We start from the raw sequence: 24,823 nt of genomic DNA on the forward strand, positions 1-24,823 counted from the left end.
TGCCCAAAAAGCAGCAAGCCACCTGAGTCTGAACCAAACTGGGTGTTTATTGTGCTTTACTGAAAAAAAAGGAACTTGCATGACTTGACGCAATGGACTGACTAGAGGAAGGATTGGTTGAGAATCACAATCACTGGTTGCTTGCAGATGACTTCCGATTTGCCTGAAAAGGAAAAAAAACACCAATCGAATAATGCTCTTTAATATATTACCATCGTCAGCACCACTTTATTAAGGTACATGAACAATAAATGATTTCCAATTCACAAATGTCATTACCAGTGCTCTTGTCAAAACAAATGGTTCATACTCAGCCTTGTTGGTATATGTTCCTAGCCTTATAACATAAAAATCTTCAAATGGAAACTACCCAAGTCAATTGATGGTTTGCATGAAACAGGCAAAAATGTCACGTGCACATTATGACATTCAGAGATATATTTTCTGTATGCAGGTAGAGCTACCAGCACGACACACTGCGGACCAGAGCTTTCAACTTTCGCTGCTCTAATAAACAACCTCGCAGATTTCACTGTTTCCCACAACAAGGAAGCACTCTTCAAACAAACTCAAACAACTCATGTTGTAGGATTGCGATGCAAAACAAGCAAGCCAGAGGTACTGTCCAGGTGACAAGCTGATCAATTAGTAACAATACAAACAAATCTTGCCTTGCATCACAACATGTGTGCATTTCAGCCCCTTTCAGTTTTGGTTTGTTGTGTTATGAAAGAAGTATCAATGTGCAATATTGTTTTTACATAAGCAATGAAAATTCAAAGTTGTGGTCGTCAGTGCGTCAACATACCATCTCCATCTTCTTTAAATATTATAATTATGCGCTTTGTTCACCAAATATTCGTCGTTTTGTCTGCACGTGCTTTTCGAAGCGCTCTAGCATTTTCGTGACGTCACGAAAATGAACCTGCAACAAGTACGCATGGACCCCATATGTGGCATCTGCAGGCAGTACCGTTTATTCGGTCCATTCCTTGACTTGCAATCCCACAACCAAGTAAATAATGCAAAATGTCTTTCCAGATGGCGTTACTTCCGTTATGTGCCGAATTTGGAATTTTTTAAAAGAATCCAGCCTCTCCTAAAAAATTTAAAGTAGAGCTCAAACTAGAGCAACGGCCAAAGATTAGCGCTTTTCGTGGAGTTTCAGAGTGAACAATGGCAGAGCTATTTCCCTCAAAGGCCGACTTTCATCGCAACAGGATACCGAATTCTGTGCTGTTCACAGATGCACAGACAAAAACTGAACTTTGGCCAATATGTGCAACGTTGCGTTTTCAAAGTTTCACTTATTTTTATCGTAGCAGGGATCATCATTATCATCATCAGCCTATATTTATGTCCACTGCAGGACGAAGGCCTATCCCTGTGATCTCATATTACCCCTGTCGTGCGCTAGCTGATTCCAACTTGCGCCGGCCAATTTCCTAACTTCATCACTCCCTGGTAATAAGTTGGAATTCATTTGATTGGCCTCCAGTCTCTGTCAAAATAATCTTAGAGCCATAGCCACAGCACTTTTCTTTGGGATTTAACCAAAATGCATATTTGGCAAAATCCAGGTAAAATGAATCCAATCGAACAGATATTTCTATATTTTATTTTCCAAGGCCAATTCTTTTTTAGCGAAGGAAATATTGATTTTGATAAGGGCAACTGCAGGAGCTTGTTGGTATGGCATCTTCTATTTTTTTGGTTTTCTTACACTAACCTAAGAGGTTGAAGCATGGCACAATAAAAAGGAACCTTCAGAATGACAAAATTGATAGGCATGATACCTAAAGAAAATTGCAATCGAAGGCGGTAAAGATCTAGGCACTATGTTTAAATAAGGAAATCTGTAGTCAGTTATCTGTTAAGCAGTACTTGCTTAACACAACGTTGCTTTATTCATTGAAGCACAAAAGTAACTGGAACGCCAATGCATTTCTCTGCAAAGTTCGGGAATTATTATCTCGAAACTGGTGTCATCCCGAGAATTCGTTCCAAGTGGATCCGCCTTGCGAATTCCGCGGCTACAATTTGTAAATTGCAATATGGGCCATCAGGTAATTAGTTAAAGATCTAATTAGGGAATTTTTGTTAATTAGTCGATTATGCATTTCAATATCTTGTGCAAGTAATGTCCGCCTCTTCGAGTAGACTAGCTCATGAACTAGATTTGTGCTATCTGCCCCAGGCACCCTTTAAGAATTTTTGAAAGTGTTCGCTGAAACACCCGGTATATATACTCGGCTGTTTGTCCTGCGTAGTTGCGTCTGCAAGACAGCGGGATGTCGCAAACAACAACCGCACAGTTGATGAGTTGCTGTTGGGCCTCTTGTTACACTTCGCGTGAAGGATCGACCTGACTCCCCTTTTTGCACAATGTACCCCGATTGCTCGACGTGAAAAATAAAAGGAAAGTTCCATCTCTCCCAACAGTCTATTTGAGACTATGGCTGACCTTGTGAATATGATATGAGTGGCCACCCCACTGCAAGCGAATGTTTGACCTGGGTTCAGAAGCTCTCCTCGACTTGGTGATGCCTCGAGCTGTTGAGGTCGCTTTTTGGTGTTCCTGTGAGGAGCTTCACAGCCAAAGAGTGTGCTGGCGTGGAAGGCAGAATACCCTCCTTCAAACATTGGCCATAGCTCCAGCACACATAACACTCGCCAAAGAATACCCTGTGGTCCAGAAAGGAAAGATCAGTGTCTAGTGGCACTTTTTCTCCATACATGAACTCATTTAGCACTCTACCCATTCAGTAGCCTTACTTCACCTAATATAGAGGGGAAAGTTGCAAATGGAGCAGAATAACTTTACTACACTGGCGCCCACAGTAGCTCATGTTTTACGGTTAGTTGACAGTGTTCTTGTCTTTGAGAAGTTGCCAAGCAAGGCTACTCAAGCAGTGGAGCCTCCACAGTGCTAGGTGCGTTCATGGAAGTAAAACTACTGGAAGGCAAGCTCCGATATTTGGCTTGACGATTTTCTGTGATGAGCATCATGCTGGAGCTGTTCCCCACACTCAAAAGTGTTTTGACTTTTAGTATTAAGGCACTTGAACACTGAAGCGGGCTGTTCCTACAGGAACACAAGGAAGCACTCATAACATTTGATACCAGCACGAAGTGGAGGGGAGCTTCCAGACCCAAGCACGTTTGCTTTTACTAGCGTCTTCGCAGTAGAGCACTGCACGGGCCGATTTTTTCATCCGGGCTCGGCCGGGCCCGTTTTTACGTTGGGCAGCCCGCCCAAGCCCGATCAAAAGTTCAATGGCGAGACCGGAAATAATCTACGTTACCCGCCCTGCCCGGCGCGCCATCCTCTTTACCTTAGGCCCGAGCTCGGCTCGAAACCGGCCCGAACCCGGCCCGAGACCGAAAAAATCATCGAGCGGCATTAAAAAAATAAAATAAAGAAGAGAATGAAAGGAGTTTATTCTTAAGGCACAAATACATGTCATATGCAATTACGAACACCATTTGAGCTGTCTGAACGCAAATACCTGCGCGCGAACTAGCAGAAATGACCCTTCCGAGCAGCATCGCTAGCAGTTTCCAACGGCGCGACCTTGATGCAGCCCAATCCACTTCTATCGCAGCGCCGCCTGAGTCATTTTCCGTCGGGCCTCTCACTGCAAAGCATGCGCCGCCCCAGGTGCTCGTCCCACTCAACCGTATCCTAGTACACTCTAGCTACGGTGGCTAGCGTACTCTAGCCGAAGCGCATGCACGAAGTGGCCACGACCGGTGGTGGGCGCAGCGCATGGATGGAGTAAATGGAAAAAGAAAGCTTCTCGTTCCTCCATGGTGCAGCGTAATGCGCTGCTGCTAGGCGGCCGCTTGAGCACATGCGTGCACTCATGGATGGACGCAGTGCCATATTTCAGCCGCGTGACGAATTATCGTACCAGTCATCGTTTTAGCAATTCGCCTTTGAAGAATCACCAAGTCGCGAACGCGCTTGCATCACGCTGAAAGCATTAATTACACTGATTTAGGTAAGGAATACAATGGCATCCTTTGGTTTGAGGCGAATTCTGTCTTTCTGGGCTTTTACATTCTGTTCAAACAGCGCAAAATACGACGGAAGAAAATGGAAGTAGACAGGAGTAGCAGAGCTAGCTTCCAGCTGCGCCGGGGCAACAGGTTTTTCAGAGTCGAGACACGCGAGGATGACTCGCTGCACGTTACATGCACACCACCAGAAAGTCCGAGCCCGGCCTGGCTCAAAAAGCACATGCCGTGCCCGAGCCCGCCCCGAGGCCGTGATAAAATTGCCTTACGCGGTCTGGCCCGGGCTTTCGGGTAAGCCCGAGCCTGGGCAGTGCTCTAGTTGGCACTGCTTTTGGTATGCGTTGCCAAGAAGCATTTAACGGAGTTGAAATTAGGTGACGTCTAAGGTCGGATAACTTCGAGTAAGTGAAGGCCTACCACTGCTATACAATAAGTACACAAAGGAAGCAGTCAATTCAAGCAAACTGCTGCGGAGAGTTGGAACTACCTTTTTATTTTCAGGGCCAAACAATATGGCCACATACGAAAACGCCACCTGAACCAGGCCAAGACGTGAATTTCGCATCAAGAAGTATGTCCTGGAGTTCATAGGAAGTACAGTTGGCGCTGTTTACAACATACTACTGCCCTGCAGCAGCAATTATGTCGGACAAACAGGACGACGACTCAAGGTTTATCTTACGACACACGCACAGACCTCTCGACACAAGATGGAGGAGCAACGCACCTATGATGCAGCTTTGTGCAGTTGTACATCAAGTTTTGCGCGATGAATTCTCATGAGACAGGATCAAGAAATACAAAACTTGCCGAATAGCCCCCACGTACGCTAGCATGCCATCACTTAAACTTCTCGACAAATTGATGTATTCAGATGAAGTGCGGGGACGTTCTTAACTGGGTTGGTTGGTGCATGTTTAGAAGGGAATATAATGGTGATACAGACAGGACAAAGTGAATACGTTGCTGTATTCTTCGCCTTCACTTCGTTCTGGCAGTAGTGCTGTTCATTCCCTTCTAAATATTGATATATTTTGGTCACCGCACCATGTGAAACAGCTGTGTGCTCAGGCTGTAATTTTACGTTGTTGTGTTACCTTCCAAAGTCTCACGCTATTCCGTCGGGGCATCTTCAATTATTATAGTTAGCTGAACAGTGGCTAACCGTGAATTTAACAGTGGCCACACTTAGTTACCACGGAGCCCATGCATGACAGTAGTAGAGGTCAGTATGCAGGTGTTTTTGCATACGCATAAAGGCAGCACGAGGCAGTTATGTTATTGGTGCATGTTTCATCTGTAGCCTCAAATCCTGAATTCCAGTGATTTTAGTGTTTCTTTAACACCACCCATAAGCGAACCCTAGACAAGTATGAAACAATACCGCTTTCAAATGCACGTCCTCATGCTGAACCAATTTGCTGCCACAAGAAAAACAAAACTTCAGTTATTTATTTTTTGGATGCATCTGCAACAATTATTCTACTGGCGTACGCTTTTCATTCCACTAACATTTGCCGTCAATGTCCCTTATGACTGCATATGCAAGACCGATATACGATAGAAAGCCACAGCTTACCGGAACAACTAGCACCACGCAACAGAGTGTTGTGCAACTGGTATTGCAAGCAGGCGCCCATGGCTGAGAAACTGAATGCAAGGGGGCACACAGAGATGCTTCACTGGTGCAACAGCTGCAAATGAAATACTGATATCAGGTACTTTCCGACCAGTCATCCAAAGTTAAGCACAAACATTTTTCGAGCAATTGCACTCTTGCATATAAATCGTCACCGAGTTACTGTTAATGCTGTAACACGGCTCACAGTATTTCTTAAAGTGCTAATGGCTTCGTTTAACTCATTTGCAAAAAAACTTTACGAAGCACGTTCTATTTTACAAAAGAGCTAACATTTTGCCCTGCATAACTTCCAACACTCGCATGCATTTTAGAATAATTGTAGTGACGCATATATGTTGAAAATTAGTCTACGCAACTCTAGACAGTCAGTGTGAACCGCCCTTCAGCATCAGTGCTGACATATCTTTTGGTGTATTTTTATACTTGTTTGGGATTTTTACAACTTTGTAATGTCCATAAGCCACGTTTGGCCACCACTATTCTTTGTCAAGGTTACGTTAAATTTGGTAATCGCAAGCAGTTGCCTTTACAATTAGGGCCGCATATGCACAGAATTTAAGCGGCAATCCTCCCTCCCAGAATACGTGAAATGTTAACTAATTGCGTCAGAAAGTTAATCGTCAGCCTGGCAGCTGTCAAAAGAAAAAAATACGAATACATAGTGCCAGGCAGAAAATAATACGTTTCCTTTGCATCGACTCTTAACTGGTATCACGTGGACACTTTCAATTGCGATAGTGCACGATTGCTCGGGCTCGATCACAATCGAAACGGCACCCTGTGGCACCTGTGTTACCTAACACTGCAAATGGCGCAAGGTTACAGCAACAAGCACGCTACACCGTCCTTTCAGTATAATGAATGGGCATGCGCATGCTCTATGAGGTCTTCATACATATGCAATCTTCCAATCCCGGGTGCGAACACTGCGATTATGCACGCCCAGCCAGGGCACTGCGTCCGAAGCTTACAGAAAAATAATAATGGTTAAAAATATCACTGTGATGGAATGCGTCACCGAATATCGGTAACATAGCGTTGCACCTAGTCGGGAGAGATTGCTAAGGGGTACACTGAGTTCACTTAATTTTGGAACGCCAAGCACACAGCACAACACAGTACAAACTGCAATGCTAACGTAAGTAAACCAGCGGCCACATACAAACGAAAGGCGCTGCTAGAGGCGTCAACGCCGCTTATACTGCCTACGCGTCTCAGTTGTAGTCAGTATACAATCAACACAACAAATGCAACACCTGTATATCACAGACTCGCAATGTCGCTTTGTCAATCCTCATCGTTACAGAGCGTGTTCACGCAACACAATTGAGCCCATAACATGCCATCGCGGAGCATTTCCCACGCGCGACGTGCACCAAAAAGAAAAAAAGGGACACTTAAATCGCTTACTTGTGTATCAATCCAGCGCCGATTCCTGCCTGTTCAGAGTGACATTACAAATGCGGCAGGAGTGCCACCATTGCCCACCGTCATTTGCAGCCGCTCGTACTGTTGTGCCGGAGAAATGCAACTCAGCGTGTAGGCGCGATGAAGAGTGGTAAGCAGCGCCACCGCTCAAACCTATCCTGTTTTTTGTGTGTGTTTACTACACGCCTGCAAATAATGTTCGAACAGTGTTATCTATGGTGATATTATGTGACTGGCGGTGAGACTAGACAGTTTCTTTTCTTTATATTCTTTGCGTGTTAATTTTTTACTCTTAATATGTTCAGTTGCCCTCCACCTGAAATTACGGAGGGCTCTCCGTACGTCAAAAAATAAGTAAAGTGGCTTAGCTCGGCTATGCCAGGACATACGTAGCGTAAGCTAAGTCGGCCACATCGTTCAGAACCGGTAGACTTGGTGGCATGGGCGGATAACGATACCCATTGGTAACGCTGAAGAGTGGAATGTTCTGCATAACGAGAAAGTTCTTGCACGTTGTACAAACCCGCGCCACGGTTTCACCCCACTCAGGCGGCGCCGCTAAAGTCAACGTTTCACGCATGACACTATTTACCGGCGTCAAGTTTTTCATGTACCACAGTCTTTCACACACGTCGCACACACATCTAAACGGATTGTTTACGATGTCCGTCTCGGAGGTCCGAGTCGAACTGGCGCTTTCGCTAAGTTTCACCGTAGAGTCAGTCAATCGGTGAGCCTTGACGTAATCGACGGCGTCTTGTTGTTGCTGCTGCTGAGAGGGTCGGGCACGTCGCTCAGCCTCCTGGGGATGCCGCTTTGCTAGACGTGCCTCCCTTTGCTCCGGTGTCTCCGCAGCACGTTTAGCCTTCTTCTGTTCGTTCTTCCTGCGTTCAACCGCTAATTTTCAGGCAACTACTTCGGGATCCGATGAGTTAAGCTTCTGCGCTCTTCTGCGCCGCTGAGCAGCAATTTCGCTCTCCTTCTCCATGGCTATACCACACTGGCAAACGCCCAGCGCAAACGCCGGGCAAACACCAGGCGCGCCAGCTATGCGCCGTGTGACGTCACCACTCCACGCGCATGCGCAGCACGGCTCTCCAGGAGCCACGCGAAACTGCTCAAATTCGGCCAGTGTAGCTCACGCTACAAAACAGACCTCAGGTTCGTCTTCTTTTACGTGAAATCCCGCCGTTATTCATAAAACAGAACACTCTACGTAAAATTTTACGTAGGATTTTCCTGTAAAACTACGGACATTTTTTACAGTGCATAATACGATATTTTGCTGCAAGCGATTAGCGTTCGCGACTACACTCTGTGCCTCAAGAATACTATGGCGGCCTCCGCGCAAGCATTCAATAGAATTTTCGATAGTCTGCGAGGTCTACATTTAGCATAGCGTGGAAGCGTACAGAACGAATGGGCATGTAAAATAGTAGCTGCCGCTGTGTGACATCTGACTGGTTTCAGTTTTCAACCAGATTCCCACTATGTTGCTTCCGAGCTCGGAAATGAAGCTTTAGCACCCGGCCATTGCTAACTTCATCACAACACTGGGCGTAAAATTACGAATATTACTTATACCGCATTCGCTAGGATCCAAGTACTCACGTTCCGGTGGTAGAAACGTTGTAGCTCAGCCATTCTACTCCTGAAGTAGAAAGGCGGGCGATGGCAACACCGCTCGGGCTGCCGAAGGGTCCTTTGGGAGTGACATATTTCCACAGCTCGTCGTTGTCGTTTTCAAGCTCCGTCACAAAAGTAGCCTGTGCATTCGCAAATGTAAAACACAATGTACTTTACATGGATTCGTTAAACAGAGGGTAAAGACCATACCTGTGAACACTCAAAGTACCTGCTTATATACGGTTGAGTTTTCCTTCATTTAACATTTTGATGCGCACAGCAGGTCGGATAGCTTTTTTCTGAAGTATTACATTGCCCTTGAGATTAAGTACCACTAACAAGTCAGATCCGTAAGCTGACAAGCCTTTTGTATCGGATAAAAAAGTAGAACGTTTATTTCCCTCCCTGCAATTGGGCAATTTTCAACAAGGAGAGCATTACATGACTTCGTCGCCAGCGCTTCTGCACTCTCGTGGCTACCTGTAAAATCATCCGAAGTCGCCTCTGCATAGCAACGCATTACAAGATGGCATGTGCGTGTCTACAATGTTTTCTTTACGTTTACTAAGCAACCTTTATTCGAGCATTCTCTTTCGTTGCTGCCCAGTATGACAACAGCTCCTAGAAAACAGATGCTCCGTGAAGAGCCACAAAGGATGCTGTAAGCCACAAACAGATGCTTAATATTGTTACGCATCAGGAAAGCGAAGACCGGTGAATATGCTTGCAGTCCCGGTTGCAAAAAGAGGAAGAGGATGAAGTTGAGTTCGTCAACCAGCTGGCCGCTTTTGAGCTCACCTTGGCGGCCGAAAATAAACGGCCCCTTCAGCCGTAAGGTTGATAAACGGTCTCCTTTGCGCGTAACATAGTGGTGGAGGTGCTGGGTAAGCACTCACAACAACGTAACCATCACTGCTGCAGCTTCGTCGAAGCCGTCGACTTGCCAGCCTCCCGAAATCTGCCGTAACCGTGTTCGTCATGCCTGAAGAAGGAGCCGCTCCGAGGGCAGCGCCTAGCAGTCCGCTGCACTACTATACCAAGTTCCATCCACCTTCAGAGGAAAAGCGGGAGAAGATGCCGACGAGTGGCTTGTCCACTATAAACGAGTGAGCAAGTCCAACGGGTGGGATGCAACCACTCAGCTGACCGATACCGCACTCGTGTGCTACGAGAACCACGAGGACGCGCTTACGACGTGTTAACTTTTTGTTGATGAGCTAAAGGCGTGTTTTGGGGAGTCTGTCGCCAAAAAGAAGCGTGCTCAGCAGACACTGTTGCAACGGGCGCAGCTGCCAGGTGAGACAAGTACTACATAATGGAAGAAGTGTTAAAGCTGTGAAAGGTGATCAGTGCTCGCATGCCGGAAGAAGATAAAGTCGGAAATTTGGTGGAAGGAGTGGCTGAGGATGCGTATAATTTTCTAATTCGAAAGGAAAGCCTCAGTTCTGTGTCCGACATCACTCGGCATCGCAGAACTTTTGAAACTCTGAATATGCGTCGGATTACGCCAAAGTTTCGTCGGTTGGCAAACGTTACGACGGTTGCCAGTGTGGACACGAGCCCTTGCCTCGACCTTCCTTCGATCATCCGACAGATTGCCCGCGAGGAACTTTCCCACGTAGACGAGATGTCGCGTTTGTAGTGGTCGCAACATATCAACTGACCAATGGTGCTCTGGGCATGAGAAAGGCGGCTCGTGCTAAATAAAACACTTGGCATCTTGAAACTGCAGCGAATAGAAATAATTCAACTGAAAATAGAAAAATTTAACTGCAGAAATAGCTACCAACTCGCCCAACTTTCAGTACTTTTACAAAACACTTGGCGTTTGGTTCTGAAGAAGTGTGGTTGTCGTCTCGCATGCTCCGCCCCGTCGTGGCCTGCCAGCAGGGCCTGACAGGAACGCCACGCGACAATGTGTCAGAAGTGAGGTGCTTTTGAAAAACTTAGGTATCTGAACGGACGTCAACGACAGCATGCCCCTCGAAGAAAGCTCCCAATCGACGCAGTGGCTAGGCCTCGCTGCTTCAGCCACTGGACACGCTCGACTTCTCGAACCCTGCAAGTTGGTCCTCGTGAAAGTCTCGCTTGGAAGATTATGTCACTGCCTCCGGACTACAGAAATACGTCCAAGTAGGTACGCTGCTTTACTCCATGGGCGCCGACGCTCGTCCGCTGCTGGACACTTTTGCACTGGACGCAGACTCGTTAGCGTCCTACGACGCTGTTGTCCAACGCTTCACCGAGCACTTCTTGCATCCTGCTAGTGAACTCTACGAGTCGTCCCGCTTTCATAAGCGTGTCCAAAAACCTGGCGAGAGCCTCAATACGTTTTAGGCCGAATTCTACATGTTAGTAAACAATGCAACTACCCGTTATCGATAGTGGACGAACGCTTGGTTCGCGACAGGTTCGTTAATTGTCGGCTTGCGAGAAACGCGTCTCTCAGACCAGCTGTGCCGTTCCCCGAAGCTCACTCTGAAAGTCGCTTGGACGCAAGGTGGTCACTCCGAAGACGCTGATAAGGAAGGCTCACTCGCGCAGGCTACATCGCAAGCCCTGGTAAACTTATGCTGCAAAAGCTCGAAAGTTCCCTTCGCACAAGTGTGTGAACGCCAGAACAGCTCGCTCAATGGATGCGAAGACGGAACGCGGCCACCGTGAAGCTGCGGTTTGTCCCTACTGCGATCGCGCGTTTCAAGAACACACAGAATGCCCAACACGGCACTCGGTCTGCAAGTTTTGCGGTAAGAAAGGCCAGTTTGCAGAAGTTTGTCGCAGCAGAAAGTCGAAGCAATGCCAAACTCTGTGCACTCGAGTTGCACGTTCTGGAGTCATCAGCTAAAGCCAAGTTCGTGGATGTCACAATCGACAATTACACTACTAAATTCAAAGTAGACTCAGGAGCCAAGGTTTCCGCATTCCCAAGTGACTTGCCTGGAGTCCCGGCGGAGCTCGACAACGTTGATACAGTCCTGACAGGGCCTAGGAGGTCAACCTCTCTGTGTACGGAGCTCGTATCTAGCAAATCTATCTTGGCAAGGGAAAACAAGCTCTCGGCGTCTATACGTCATTGAATCCCTTTCTGTACCAATACCGGGTCTGCCGGCTATCCAGCCCCTTGAGGTCGTCAAATTCCTCGGTGTCGTGAACACTCCTTAACCAACGCTTCACGTCGAACGCTTCCGTGGCCTTGGCACATTCTGAGATGAATACACAATTCGCTTGGAGCAAGACGCTGTACCTTTCTCACTCAGTGCTCCTCTACGGACACATTTCCCGCTGCGTGAAGTCGTTCGGCAAGAACTGGAGAAACTTGAAGGCGACGGTGTCATTCATCGCATTGATAAGCCAACTGCGTGGGGTGCTGGGCATGGTAGTGGTACCTGAGAAGAATAGAATGTATCGTTTGTGTATTGACCTTCACTTCGACTGAACCAGGTGGTTCTCAGAAAGCATCACGTTCAGCATACTTTCGAATAAATTTTTGGTCTCCTTGGTGATGCAGTCGTTTTTTTTTTGAAGCTGGATGCGACTGCAGGCTTTCACCAAGTCAAGTTGTCGGCGGAATCTCAAGAACTGACAACTTTCATCACGTCTTTCGGTCGCTATTGTTTCGGCGGACTGCACATCGGTATCACGTCTGCCCCTGAGTATTTTAAAAACAAATGGCGTGGAGTATCGCAGGTCAGGCTGATGTGGTTAATATGATTGATGATGTTCTTAAGTTTGCTTGCACCAAGCAGGAACATGATAAGAGGCTTGAGCAAGTCCGGACTCGTCTTTAGACTGCAGGCGTCACTTTAAACCATGAGAAGTGTTGCTTTGGAGTCTCGGAAGTCTCATTCCTAGGCGTTATTGTCTCAGCACAAAACATCAAACCAGATTCAGGCAAGATGGAAATAGTCCATGCAATGGCACCTCCCACAGACCTTGCAGGTGTCAGACGTCTACTCGAGATGGTAAATCATCTTGCCAGGTTTGTACCGCACGTCTCAGAAACCACGGCACCGATACGCATCCTTCTTAACAAGAATACAAGTTGGATTTGGCAGCCAGAACAAGAAGCAGGATTCACAAAAATCATGGAACTTCTGACGTCCGATCGCTGCTTGGCCAAATACCACGCATTTTATGCCACAACAGTATCGGCTGATGCCAGCTGTTTTAGACTTGGAGCAGTCGTGTTGCAAACAGAACCAGGAGGTGGACGCAGGTCAGTAGCCTTTGCGCCAAGGTCAATGACCGCCACAGAACAAAGGTACAGTCAAACGGAAAAAGAGGCCTTGGCTACAGCATGGGGTATTCAGATTTTTCAAATTCATCAGAGGCATCACCTTCACTGTAGAAAATTTTGTGTTTATTTAGGACGACGGGCTTCTGTCAACGTCTGTGACTATTAGTACAATAACACACGCGTCAGCGAAATTACCGCTACTTTCCCTTCTTCCCTTCCCTCCTCTCTCTCCACGTCATATTTGTGTTCCCCTTTCCCATTCCCCCAGTGTAGGGTAGCCAACCGGACGTTATTCTGGTTAACCTCCCTGTCTTCTGCCTTTCTCGTTCCTCCTCCCTCCCTCTTCCTCTCTTGTCATTTTTAGCACGATGGAACTTGATGTGCTTCCTCCGAGGATGCAAAAAGTCAGGCTAAAGACAATGCCCTATCAGTTCCAGATGATGTACGTCCCCGGACAATTGTTGACTACGGCTGCTGCTTGGTCTCGCACCCCTACAAAGGTGGATCCAGTGGACACTGTGAAACTTTTCGCTACAGAATTCGTGGCTTCCGCTCCAGATGTGCTGCCTGTAAACACACAGGATATAAGAAAGCCCAAAGCTGTGACGGAGAATACAGCGCACTGATTTCGTTCTGCCAGCGCGGCTGGCCAAACAAGTCAAAGGTGCCTACACATGTATCAAGGTATGTATCAGTGAAGGATGAGCTTTCCGTTTGTGGCGGTCTTCTTCTCAAGGGAACTCGCCTCATTATCCCTTCGTCCCGGAGGCCAGCAGTCTTGACGCTTCTGAACGAAGGATATCAAGGTATAAGTCGCACAAAAGCCCTCGTTCGTGAATCTGTATGGTGGCCGGGCATTGCCGCTTAGATCCCCTCACCCGTCGCCAGTTGTGAAAAATGCGCCCTTACGCGAGTGAATCCAGAGGAACCGCTCCTCCCACTAACCTGCCTGGCCGTCCCTGGAAATATGTGGGAGTCGACTTGTTTCACCTTAACGGCCAAACATTCTTAAGGACAGTACACTATTACACCCGGTTTCTGGAAGTGGTGACCCTAAAAAGCACAGCAGCTCAAGTGGTGGCTGATGTGATGAAGAGCCTGTATGCGCGACACGGCATACCGCAACAAGTAAGGTCGGAAAATAGTCCACCCTTCTCTTCACGCGAATTCGCCACATTCGCTGCCCCCTAGGGCTTCGACCACATCACCAGTAGCACATATTATCCTCAGGATAATGGCGATGCGGAAAGGATGATCCGCTCTGTTAAAGACCTCCTCCGTAAGATGAAAGATCCTCACATGCTATAAGGACACACCCGGGGTGAGTGGCTTTAGCTCTGCTCAACTTCTCCTGGGAAGAAGATTGAGAACTCGAGTCCCAAAGACGGATGAGCAGCTTTGTCCACAATGGCGAATAAGGGAGGAGGTAGCAGCCAGAGATGTACCTCACAGGATAAAAAAACTGCTGAGGACTTCAACCGACGTCGTCGCGCCAGAGATCTGCCGTCACTGCAAGCGGGCGAAGAGGTATGGATTCGGCCAGATCAAGTTCGCGCCACAGTTTTGAGCCGTGCTCAGCGTCCAAGGACATATATAGTCGAAAGAGAGCACGGAACAGTTCTGCAGCGAAATCACAGACATCTAGTTCCCTTGGTGCTAATGTCATCAAGGACCCCATTGACTCAACCTCGCTGCCCAATACATGTTGCAGCAGCACCTGAGCAACCCCCTCTGACGGCACACCTGCTCTTTCACGTGATGCTGGTGACAGTGTTATGCGCACCCGTAGCAGCCGCCGTGTTGTTCCACCTGACCACTTGAACTTGTGACTTGAGGGGGGGGGGGATGTAGTGGTCGCCGCATATCAGCTGACCAGTGGTGCCCTCTGGGCATGAGCAAGGTGGCGCGTGGTAAATAAAACACTTGGCGCTTGTTTCTGAAGAAGTGTGGTTGTTTCGCATGCTCCGTTCCGTCGTGTCCTGTCAGCACGGCCCGACAGAAACGCCTTGCGACAGCGTTCAATTGCTGACCACCATGGTGTGCACATGTCACGTGAGGCTACGACTGCGCCACATTCGGCCCCTTGGCAACCGATGGTTGGCGCAGCGGCCGTAGAATACCGCGCCGCCCCATAGTCGAGGATGAGAACACGCCCTCCGACTCCGCATTCTGACCAACGCGCTCAGCGCACGCCTTCTCGACGCGCGATGTATCGCCGTGACACACGCCACGAACCAACCCACCACAGAAGGGAAAATGATAATATCCGGTTCATCGACGAACAACCAAGGTCGACCTCTCCCGGTGTGTTACTCTTGTGGTGTCCCGGGTCAAATATCGCGGTTTAGCAACCAGGGTATGATCACGTGGTATCGCAAGCCCTCAGAATTTTGACGGCCCTCCGAATGGCACCACGGTGTCCCGTGGCCGAGCAGCTCTAGGAATCGCTCCCCGGCATCTCACAGGTGTTTAACACCCCCACCGCAACGTCGTGCTCCCCGTTCTTCCTCACCGCTGCGTCGCACCACGTCCGCTTCGTCACCGGAAAACTAGCTAGCGCGGCCGATGGAGGTGAGGTCTCTGGAACCGTGCTACGGACACAAATACCTCCTGTGTTGATGATTAAAAACAAAGTGCACGTTTTTGTAGATAATGTGCCTCTAATGGCTCTGGTGGACACAGGCGCAACAATTTCGGTCATGAGTGTCTCTTTTGAAGACGCGTTATGGCAAAAGGTTTTGCTTAAATGGGACGAAGATTCAAAGTTCTGTGGAGTGAGTGGCGAGCCGTTGCGACCTTTTGGTGTGTGTAGTACTGACATGTTTTTGGGAGCCCATGCTATTACGACAGAGTCAGTAATTATTCTTTGGGCTTTCATGATGTTATTCTCGGCAGGGACTTCTTGCGGGAGTGTGCTGCCACTGTCGACGGCCGCACAGGGAAGGTATTCATAAGTGGTAGGATTCCGTCAGGACTCCTGGAGAACCCTGTAGATCGCGAAACTACACTGTGTTTGTGGTGATGTGGTCGTACCTGCATCACCTGCCGTTTGTGTTCCCGTTGTCGGTTGCGGCGACGATTCCGACTGGTTCGATGCTACCGTAGAACCGATGCACATTTCCTTTGTGAAGAAGAATGTGTTGGTGCCACATTGTGTGGTGTCCATCAAAGGCGGACGCGCTGTCTTATGAACTGTAAACTGTTCTAAGGAGCCCGTTATACTAACAGACGGCTTGAAATTAGCCTTCGTCAGTAAACACGCGTCCTTATCCCTGACTTGAGTTTGGAAACGGCCTTTTTGTCAATGGTAAATAAATCGCTCAGCGCGAGTGAACGCCTCACTTTAGTGGATGTGCTTTCGAAGCACGTTTCGGTATCGACTTTGCGCAGGACAAAATACCTGCAATCCCTGCGTCTCAAACACGCCATACCATCAACACGGGTTCGGCAAATCTGATTAGACAAAAGCCATATCGAGTTTCATCATCAGAGTGCCAGATTATCAACGAACAAGTGCACAAATGATGAAAAAGGGAGTGATACAAGAGTCAGCAAGTCCGTAGGCCGCTCCAGTGATTCTTGTTAAAAAGAAAGATTGACCTTGGATATTCTGCGTCGACTATTGCCGATGGAATGCTGTAACAAAAAAGGACGTGTACTAACTCCCACGTATTGATGACGCAATAGACTGCCTTCATTCCGCCTCTTACTTTTCCTCAGTAGATTACGATGCGGCTTTTGGCAAATTCCGATGCATCCTTCAGACATGGAAACTACTGGCTTTATAACCTCTGACGGGCTCTTGGAAACGCTCCGGCAACTTTCGAGAGATTATAGACACTACTCTGCGCGGCTTGAAGTGGAACATCTCCATATGCTACTTCGACGACGTCGTCACCTTTGGCCGCACCTTCAGCAAACACAACTCGCGTCTGGATATTTATTTATATTTATTTATTCAGCATTGATTCAGACACAATGAAGGTCTGAATTGAAATATTGTCCTGAACTGCATCTGAAACGCTGGCCTAGTTTTAAACTCCAAGAAATGCCACTTCGGAGACCGCCAAATGCACAAGGATTTGGCGGTCACCTTGTCGATAAGGATGGTATCCGCCCTGATCTCCAGAAGACAGTAGCCGTTGAAGCGTTCAGTGCACCGCGCTCTGTCAATTAGCTCTGTAGTTTTCTGGGGCATTTTACCGATTTCGGCCGCTTTATTCTCAAATTCGCCAAGTCGCGTATCCGCTGACGTGCCTGCTACGAAAGGACATCCCCGTTGAGGACTCCGGAGTGCGACTCTTCTTTTGTCTGTTGAAGTTTCTGCTGACGTCACGACCTGTTCAACACTTCAGTCCTTCAGCTCGATCCGACGGAACTCCATACGCATGCCAGTGGCGCATGTATTGGTACCGTCCTAGTTCAACGCTACGGTGACCTCGAACACGTGATCACGTATGCAAGTCGCTCATTAAGTAGGCCTGAGCAGAATTGCACTGTCACGGAACAAGAGTGCTTCGCGGTAATATTTGCGTTTCAGCGGTATCGTTCTTACCTGCATGGACGCCCCTTTACAGTTGTAACCGACCACTACTCATTGTGTTGGCTTGTAAAATCTTCGTGACCCTTGTGGCCGCTTTGTGCGCTGGGCGCTCCGACTGCAAGAATACCGCTTCACCGTCTCTTATAAGAGCGGTCGACGACACTGTGATGCGGACTGCCTCTCGCGTATGCCACTTAGCACAACGGACTGGGACGCAAACGACTTCGATCACCTTGTGACTTCTGTGTCGCCAAGTTTTCCAGACTTCGACTGTTTCAAAGCCGAACAACGAAAGGACGTTTAATTAACACCGTTCTTCACCGCTACGACCGCCTCTACTACAGCAAAGCAATTATGTGTACGTGATGGACTCCTGTCAGCACCAAAAACGGCCATCTACTGCACCAGCTGGTCTGCTGCAGCCAATCCCACCTCCAAGCACGCCTTTCCAAGATGTGGGCACACCTTTCCAACATTGGCGCACAATGCGACAGTCTGTTGAGACGTAAGTGACGAGCTGCATGCAGTGTCAGCACCAAAAACGGCCATCTACTGCACCAGCTGGTCTGCTGCAGCCAATCCCACCTCCAAGCAAGCCTTTCCAACATGTGGGCATTTACTCCGTGGACCCTTTTCCAAAATCAGCCAAGGGAAATCGTTGGATAGTTATTTGCGTCGACTACCTCACCCGATACGGCGAGAGGGCGGCCGTGCCATCCGCAACTGCTACTGATGTTTCAACATTCCTGCTGCAACATGTCATACTACAACATGGTCCGCCTCACTTGACCACCACCGACGTGGACGACAATTCACAGCGAATGTCTTAGAGGAGTTGCTTCGTTTGTGTGAATCCCACTTGCGTCACTCGAGGCCATGGTATTCACAAACGAATGGGCTAACGGAGCGCACCAAGCAAACAATTGCAAACATGCTTTGTATGTATATTACTTCCGACCACAAGAACTGCGTTGACGTACTGTCTTATATCGCGTACGCGTTCAACACCGCCAAGCACGAGACTACCATCTATAGCCCTTTCTTCCTGCTGTACGCACGGCCACCCCGGTAGACAATCGACTCTGTTTTCCCGTTCTCTAGTCACGAAAATCCCACTGTCGCCAGATTCTCTGCCTTGCCGAGGAAGCTCGTCGTATTGCTCGTTTGCGCACTTTGGCATCGCGGGACTGCTCAAAAGTACGCTACGACATTCGCCACCGTCCGGTAACCACCGTCCGGTAATCACCGTCGGCAATCCGGTGATTTTGTCTAACTGTGGACTCTATTACGGAAACGCGGGTTATGCCAAAAGCTTTTGGCCAGATAGGATTGACCGTTTGTTATTATTAACAGACTCACGAAAGTCACCTATAGCATAGCTCGCCTTACGGCGAATGGTAGAAGAGCTGCCAAGACTCAAGTGGTCCATGTCGCCCACTTCAAATTGTTCAAAACAATCAGATTGACTCGCCCGGCGCGCTTCGTTTGCGACGAGAGGATTGTTACGCGTGTGGAAAACGAAGACCGGTGTACGTGCTTGCGGTCCCGAGGGAGAAAAGAGAAAGAGGACTAAGTTGACTTCTTCAACCAGCTGGCCGCTCTTGAGCTCACCTTCGCGGCCTAAAATAAACGGCCCCCTTCAGCCGTAAGGTCGATAAACGGTCTCCTTTGCGCGTAACAGTTTGTGATGGTATGATGTGTGCGTGAGAATTCTACATAAATAATATAATACTCGTTGGTGTGGCCATGACAAACTGCGATACCTGACCTTACCAAAATCATAATAACCCATAGCAGTCATAGAAACAAGCCTTGAAGTATTTTAAATGAACAAAAAAGTGGGTAAATGGGCGTGTACTACTTAAGTGTTCTTTTTTTTCTTTATTGAGCGTAAGAAAGAAATATGGCCCAAAAAATGAAGTCTTTCTGGAGTTCAACATAGTACCATGACTTATGATAAATTAAATAGGCAGTAAATTGATCGATTTACTACCTTCCCGTTTGTACCCTAATAGCTCTCTACGTAAGTAAGTGTAGTATGTGCTGCCGTTACTAGCGAGTAAGGTTTTCTGAGTGGTTTTGACTAGGATGCGGCTAAGCCACTCTGGTGTTGCGAAGTGATTGGGTGACGAATGTCTTTAGTGAATGAAAATAATAGATTAAAAATGGAAGGATAATGTTTGTTGTCCCAGATTTATCGCAGTGGCAGACATAAAAATTTGCCGAAGTATCGCCAAAATGTATTTATGAAACAAAGTTCACTAGCAACTTTATTACTTACCAGGTGTAAGGGTATACTGCTATTGTATACTTGAAATTATGCCGTGCTCAAAAGCTGTCTTTTTGATGTAAATGCAGCGCCTATCGTGACTTTTATTAAATGCGTCCTCAAAATTAGCGCCGAAATTTCTTCCTGTTTCAGATAACACTTATCAGCACTATATTGTTCCGTACTCGTTCGCAATCTTAAACGAGGCAAAAAAAAACAAAAAAATGTAGGTCTAATTCACGCTGTGAAGATGGATTTTAGCGAAGCTATGGATATTCACCAAAGGAATTATTAAAAAAAGATTATTCAGTGAAATGTAGTGCATGAAATTTATTTTATTGCAAAACGACATTCACCACTGCTTTGTGGTCACTGTGGTATACGTTTATGTTTTCTGTTTTGATGCTTGAAACTTTCTTCGCCAAGGTCCGCACCCCCCGAAAGCAGAGACGGCTTGTGCCGGGAATGCACGAGCGAGAACGTCGAGGACACTGCTTTTATTTGTGGTGTTCTGTACGGCGGAGATGCGCGACAAGTCGTAACGGATCCACAGGCGATCACATACGGCACAGGAGAATCCGAATTCCACGTCGAGGAACTTGTGCTTGAGTTTCGCTGTCGCTCCCTTGAATGTGGCGACCTTGTCGGCGCGGTACTTTAGTCGCTTCGCAGCATTCTCTGCTTCGCGACGCTCATCGTCGTCCTGACGGGCTTGTCGCATACGCTTGGCATGTCTAGCGGCATATGTCGTATATTGCTTACGAACGCGCTTCAGCGAGACTGTCTTGTTCTTTTCTTCGAGCTTTGTATTCCCGCTCTTCTTCTGCAGTCTTTACTTTGCGTGGTCTCCCCATGGCAGCCTCAGATGAACTGAAGACGTTGCTAGCCCGGTTTTACTTTTATTATATATAGCGCACACACTGGGTGATTGCCAAATGGGCACTCTGCCAGACGTGCGGCGCTTGCGCTGTGTTTTCTTTTCTTGGAAACCAAGCGCTCGGTTGTGCGGCTAGACCGCTTTATGTGTGGCGAAGATATGACAACGAAGATATGCTGTTTTGTGCCTTCAATTGCTGACACCAGGGACCTTGTAATCTGTCATGAGATTTTGATGCTTGTTTTGTACTTTTTCTTTCTTTTTGGCGGAAGTTTTTTGCTGGCCACTCTAAATAAGCGTAAGTTGGTAGAGGTATATAACCTCGCTATAACGTCTGAGTATCTCGAAGCGACGGCGAACGTTACCTTGGTTCTGTCCAGCTACGTGGCACTTGCATATTCCTAAATTTGAGTGCATGATAGATGGGACACCCTGTATATTTAGGTATGTGTATGCTATATGCCATGCCATTCTATATGACATGCGGTGTATGCGGGTTATGTTGCCACACCATTACATCATTAAAGTTGCTCATACCAGTTCTTGCATTCTATTACAAAAATATTCTCAGAATTTTGAGAATGGAAGCCTACAAAGAAATGTCACGAAACAAAACACTGAGAGCGAATGAATTTCAGTTATAATTTTCTGAGACTAATATATTAAAGGTGCGCAACAATACAAGAGCTCTAACCTTAAAAGCGTGTAATTTTATTGGAGCGGATGTGCACAAACTCCGGGATCGTCCCAGGAAAAAGGTTGAAAACATGCTTAATGGGGAAAAGTGGGGGTAGGGTCGCCAAGAAAGACGTTCCTAAATGAACGATCCTCTTAAATGAAACTCTGTGACCCCAACTTGGTTGACTGGTTACTTTCCACTGCGTATGTGCCGCTCCTCAATTAAAAACATAATTTCCAATTTCTGCGTTCTGCAGCGGAATCAAATTTGCGACATGCGCGCATTTCGCGGAGGCGCCGCAAGATGGCGTAGCGGGCGCACTCGTATCCACGAGAGAGGAGTCCGGCTACAAAACATTTGTCGCAGTTTCACCCGAAAGGCCAAGCACCAATTGCAATAGCAAATTAGTAGAGAGCTATACGGAGTAAGGATAGTAGTTTTATCAGCTGTATAAACTTGGACATGCAGCAGCACCAGCAACGCGCAGAATTGTGTCGATGCCGTAGGCGTTTTGCCCGCGTTCGCACCGAACGCGCGCGGCGTTTTTATATAAATACGTATTTGGTGCCGCAGCTAAACGTCGCCTCCCCTCCCTCCCTCCCGTCCACCCACAGCCTTTCGCGCGACGGAAAAAGTTGCGTTTGCTCTCTATATATAGAAAGGAGGAAAGAGACGCTTAATTCTGCAGCCCTTCAGGAAGCACGGCGCAGAACTGCTTCCGGACAGCAGGAGGATTGGACCATTTTCCCCTCCTGCTCAGCCCCTTCAGAGGCAAGACCGCTAGGAGTAGGGAGTGCCTCACTGTCGACTGGAGGGCCTTTCGCAAGCACATGCCAGAAAGATGCTGACTCCGGCACCTTTCTCCAGCTGGTAGCAGACAGTGCAAAAGCGGCCACCATCCGTTCCACGGCTCAGGTGGGCCAGCCTGTCCCGGACATCCAGCACCTAAAACTGCGAGCCGCGAGACGCCGCGCAGAGCGCATAGCACTGCGCACCTCTCGACCGGAACACTGGACAGCGTTCCGCCGCGTAGACGCCGTCTGCAGGCGTCATGCACGGCGACGCCGAAATCAGAGCTGGCAGGGCGTTTGCTGTTCCATCAACCGCTCTCCCAACCGCTCTCCCAAAGCCTGGCGCCTCCTGACGTCACTCCTGTTGGCGCTCCGTGCACATCGCCAGGCACTGTCCGTGGCGGTCCACATGGGCATCAGCGCGGGTAACCTGGCCCAACTTCTCGCGGACCAGTTCGCGGCCAGACCCCCAGACCTGCAGGCACCAACTCCAGAGGCAGCCGCCCTATCAATCCCATACTCCTGCCATCATGCGGACTGGTTGGCTGTACAAATACAGGCACTGTGCAGCGAACCAATCCGCGTGTACCAGTTGAAGGCGGCACTCGATCAGACCAGGCGACGCAGTGCTCCGGGATCTGACAGAATCACATTCCAAATGCTGCGCAACTTGGCTGATGCCGAGAAGGAGCGGCTCCTCCAGTGTTTCAACACCATTTGAGGCACTGGTGTCCTCCCGGAGAGCTGGCTGGTTGCAGTGTTGACACCAATCTTGAAATCCCGGAAGCCTGCCCTTGATCTATCCTCATATAGGCCGGTGTCCCTCACTTCTGCCGCCTGCAAGGTGATGGAAAGGGTGGCACTGGCACGCCTAGAGTGGATTGCGGCCCAACTCCAGTACTTCCCGGAGCAGCAGACAGGCTTCAGGCGCCAACGCTGCACGGCAGACTCTATCTCCGATGTGGTGGCCACCCTGGAGGATGCCAAAGCCACGGGCGGCGTGGCAATGTTGGTGCTTCTGGACGTCAAGAGTGCCTTTGACGGACTTCCACACGCGGTCATCGAGGCCTGCCTAGACCGCCTCGGCCTGAGCGGCTGCCTCAGAAGCTACTTTTCCGCATTCCTGATCGGCAGAACCTTCCGGGTGCGCATTGGACAGGAACTCAGCGAGCCCAGGGATATCACGATTGGCGTCCCACAGGGATCGGTGCTCAGTCCTTTCCTGTTCAACATGGCTCTCGCGGGCCTACCCGCGTCTCTCCCGGCGGACCCACGGTTCCCTGTTCGCTGCTCCATTTATGCCGACGACGTGGCACTGTAGACCCGGGGCCGAGGAAGTCCATGCCATCCATTCGGTGCTCGCTACAACGGGCACTAGATGCGGTGACCGCATCCCTTGGTAGCATAGGCCTCACCGTCTCCACAGCCAAGACCGATGCCATGCTGATTCATCCACTGGCCTCAGCTCGACGCTACACCAAGCAGCTGAAGATTGTTGGCCGTGCCCTACCTTAGCATCAAATGGTCACTTACCTGGGGCTCGCCATTGCACCACCGGCGAACCTGGATTCCTGCAGCCAAAGCCGCCACTACAAAGGTGCGCCGCGTGTAGGGAGCTGTCAGCAAGCTACAAGAACATGGCCGTGGCTGCAACACAAAGTGGGCGCTGCGGCTGAACCAGGCTGCAGCAACGTCCGTGCTCTTGTATGCCCTTCCATTGGTCAATCTCACACCGGCCAGGAAAGAGGAGCTGAAGGGTCTGCACAGAGGTGCTATTAAGAGCATCCTGGGGCCCCCAAAGTATTCACCGGTCGCTGCAACGCTAGCAGAGGCTGGTAAATGGCCACTCTCGCTGAGGATGCTTGAACTCGCCCTGGGGCATATTGACCGCCTTCATCGTGCTCCGGATGGCGGAGACCTGCTGGCTAGGCTCCGCAGCCAGCCGTCCTCACGGATGGGAGGTCTGTGCCTGCTGTATGATCACGGACTCCCCTGTGACAATCGCGCTGCCTCCACCACACCATCGACCCGCGGACGTCCACATCTCGCTCAATGGAGCGCATAAACGACAGACACCAGCTGCGGCACTGCAACAGGCTGCAGCCTGCAAACTCCACGAGGATCTGGAACGAAGTCTGCTTGCCTACACAGATGGATCAGTCCTGGCGAACGGATCGGCCGCTGCAGCCTGCACCATCCCGGCTAAGGCGGTCAACAGACAATGTCGGATCCCTTTCGCCGCGAGCTCCACCGCGGCAGAACTAGCGGGGCTCCATCTAGCCGCCGATGTCCTGGCTGAGGACCCTCCTTGGGCAACCCGGTGGCAGTGCTCTGCGACTCAAAGTCAGCGCTCCAGAGCCTAATCAACCACCGTCGATCGGGGCTGACGGGGGCCCTGCTCAGCTTGAAGTTCTCGTCATTGGCTGCCGCGGGGGTCACCATCTCGTTTCATTGGCTGTCTTCCCATGTGGTAATAGCCGGTAATGAGGCTGCGGATTCCCTCGCCAAAACCGATCACCATCCTGAAGTGCCGCTCACATGAGCAGTCGCTTCCTCGGATTTTTCAAGGCAGCGCCTGATAAAACTGCTCACAACTGTCCACCCGGATGCCAGAGTGGCAAATGGCAACGGTCACAGGCCATTTCCAGAGTGTGTGGCCTTACCAGAAGGGAACGCGCAACGTTGCTTCGACTGCGCACGGGCTGTGTCTG

At 49.0% G+C, this 24,823-nt stretch overlaps 2 protein-coding genes across 2 annotated transcripts in view; one reads left to right on the forward strand and one right to left on the reverse strand.

Annotated features, from left to right (window-relative positions):
* Window positions 1–20,486, reverse strand: part of LOC125947213 (putative phospholipase B-like 2) — a 44,487-nt gene extending 24,001 nt beyond the window's left edge. Inside the window, exons 1-2 of the mRNA XM_049671617.1 lie at window positions 20,331–20,486; window positions 8,702–8,856 (exon numbers count right to left, since the gene is read on the reverse strand). Of these exons, the coding sequence (XP_049527574.1) occupies window positions 8,702–8,856; window positions 20,331–20,486 (311 nt within the window). The remainder of the gene's footprint in view (window positions 1–8,701; window positions 8,857–20,330) is intronic.
* Window positions 20,487–22,959: 2,473 nt separating this feature from the next.
* LOC119459166 (uncharacterized) lies at window positions 22,960–23,891 on the forward strand. Its single transcript, XM_049671618.1, has 2 exons — window positions 22,960–23,319; window positions 23,853–23,891. Exons 1-2 carry the CDS (start codon window positions 22,960–22,962, stop codon window positions 23,889–23,891), a joined length of 399 nt encoding a protein of 132 aa, XP_049527575.1.
* The last annotated feature ends 932 nt before the right edge of the window (window positions 23,892–24,823 follow it).

Source organism: Dermacentor silvarum, chromosome 7 (genome assembly GCF_013339745.2).
Source record: "Dermacentor silvarum isolate Dsil-2018 chromosome 7, BIME_Dsil_1.4, whole genome shotgun sequence".
NCBI lineage: Eukaryota > Metazoa > Arthropoda > Arachnida > Ixodida > Ixodidae > Dermacentor > Dermacentor silvarum.

Bases quoted from the DNA above. Each gene is read 5' to 3' on its own strand.
- LOC119459166 (XM_049671618.1), top strand. From the start codon at position 22,960: ATGGAAAGGGTGGCACTGGCACGCCTAGAGTGGATTGCGGCCCAACTC. The intron at 23,320-23,852 runs GTGCTCAGTCCT...CACACCGGCCAG, and splicing joins TTGGCGTCCCACAGGGATCG to GAAAGAGGAGCTGAAGGGTC.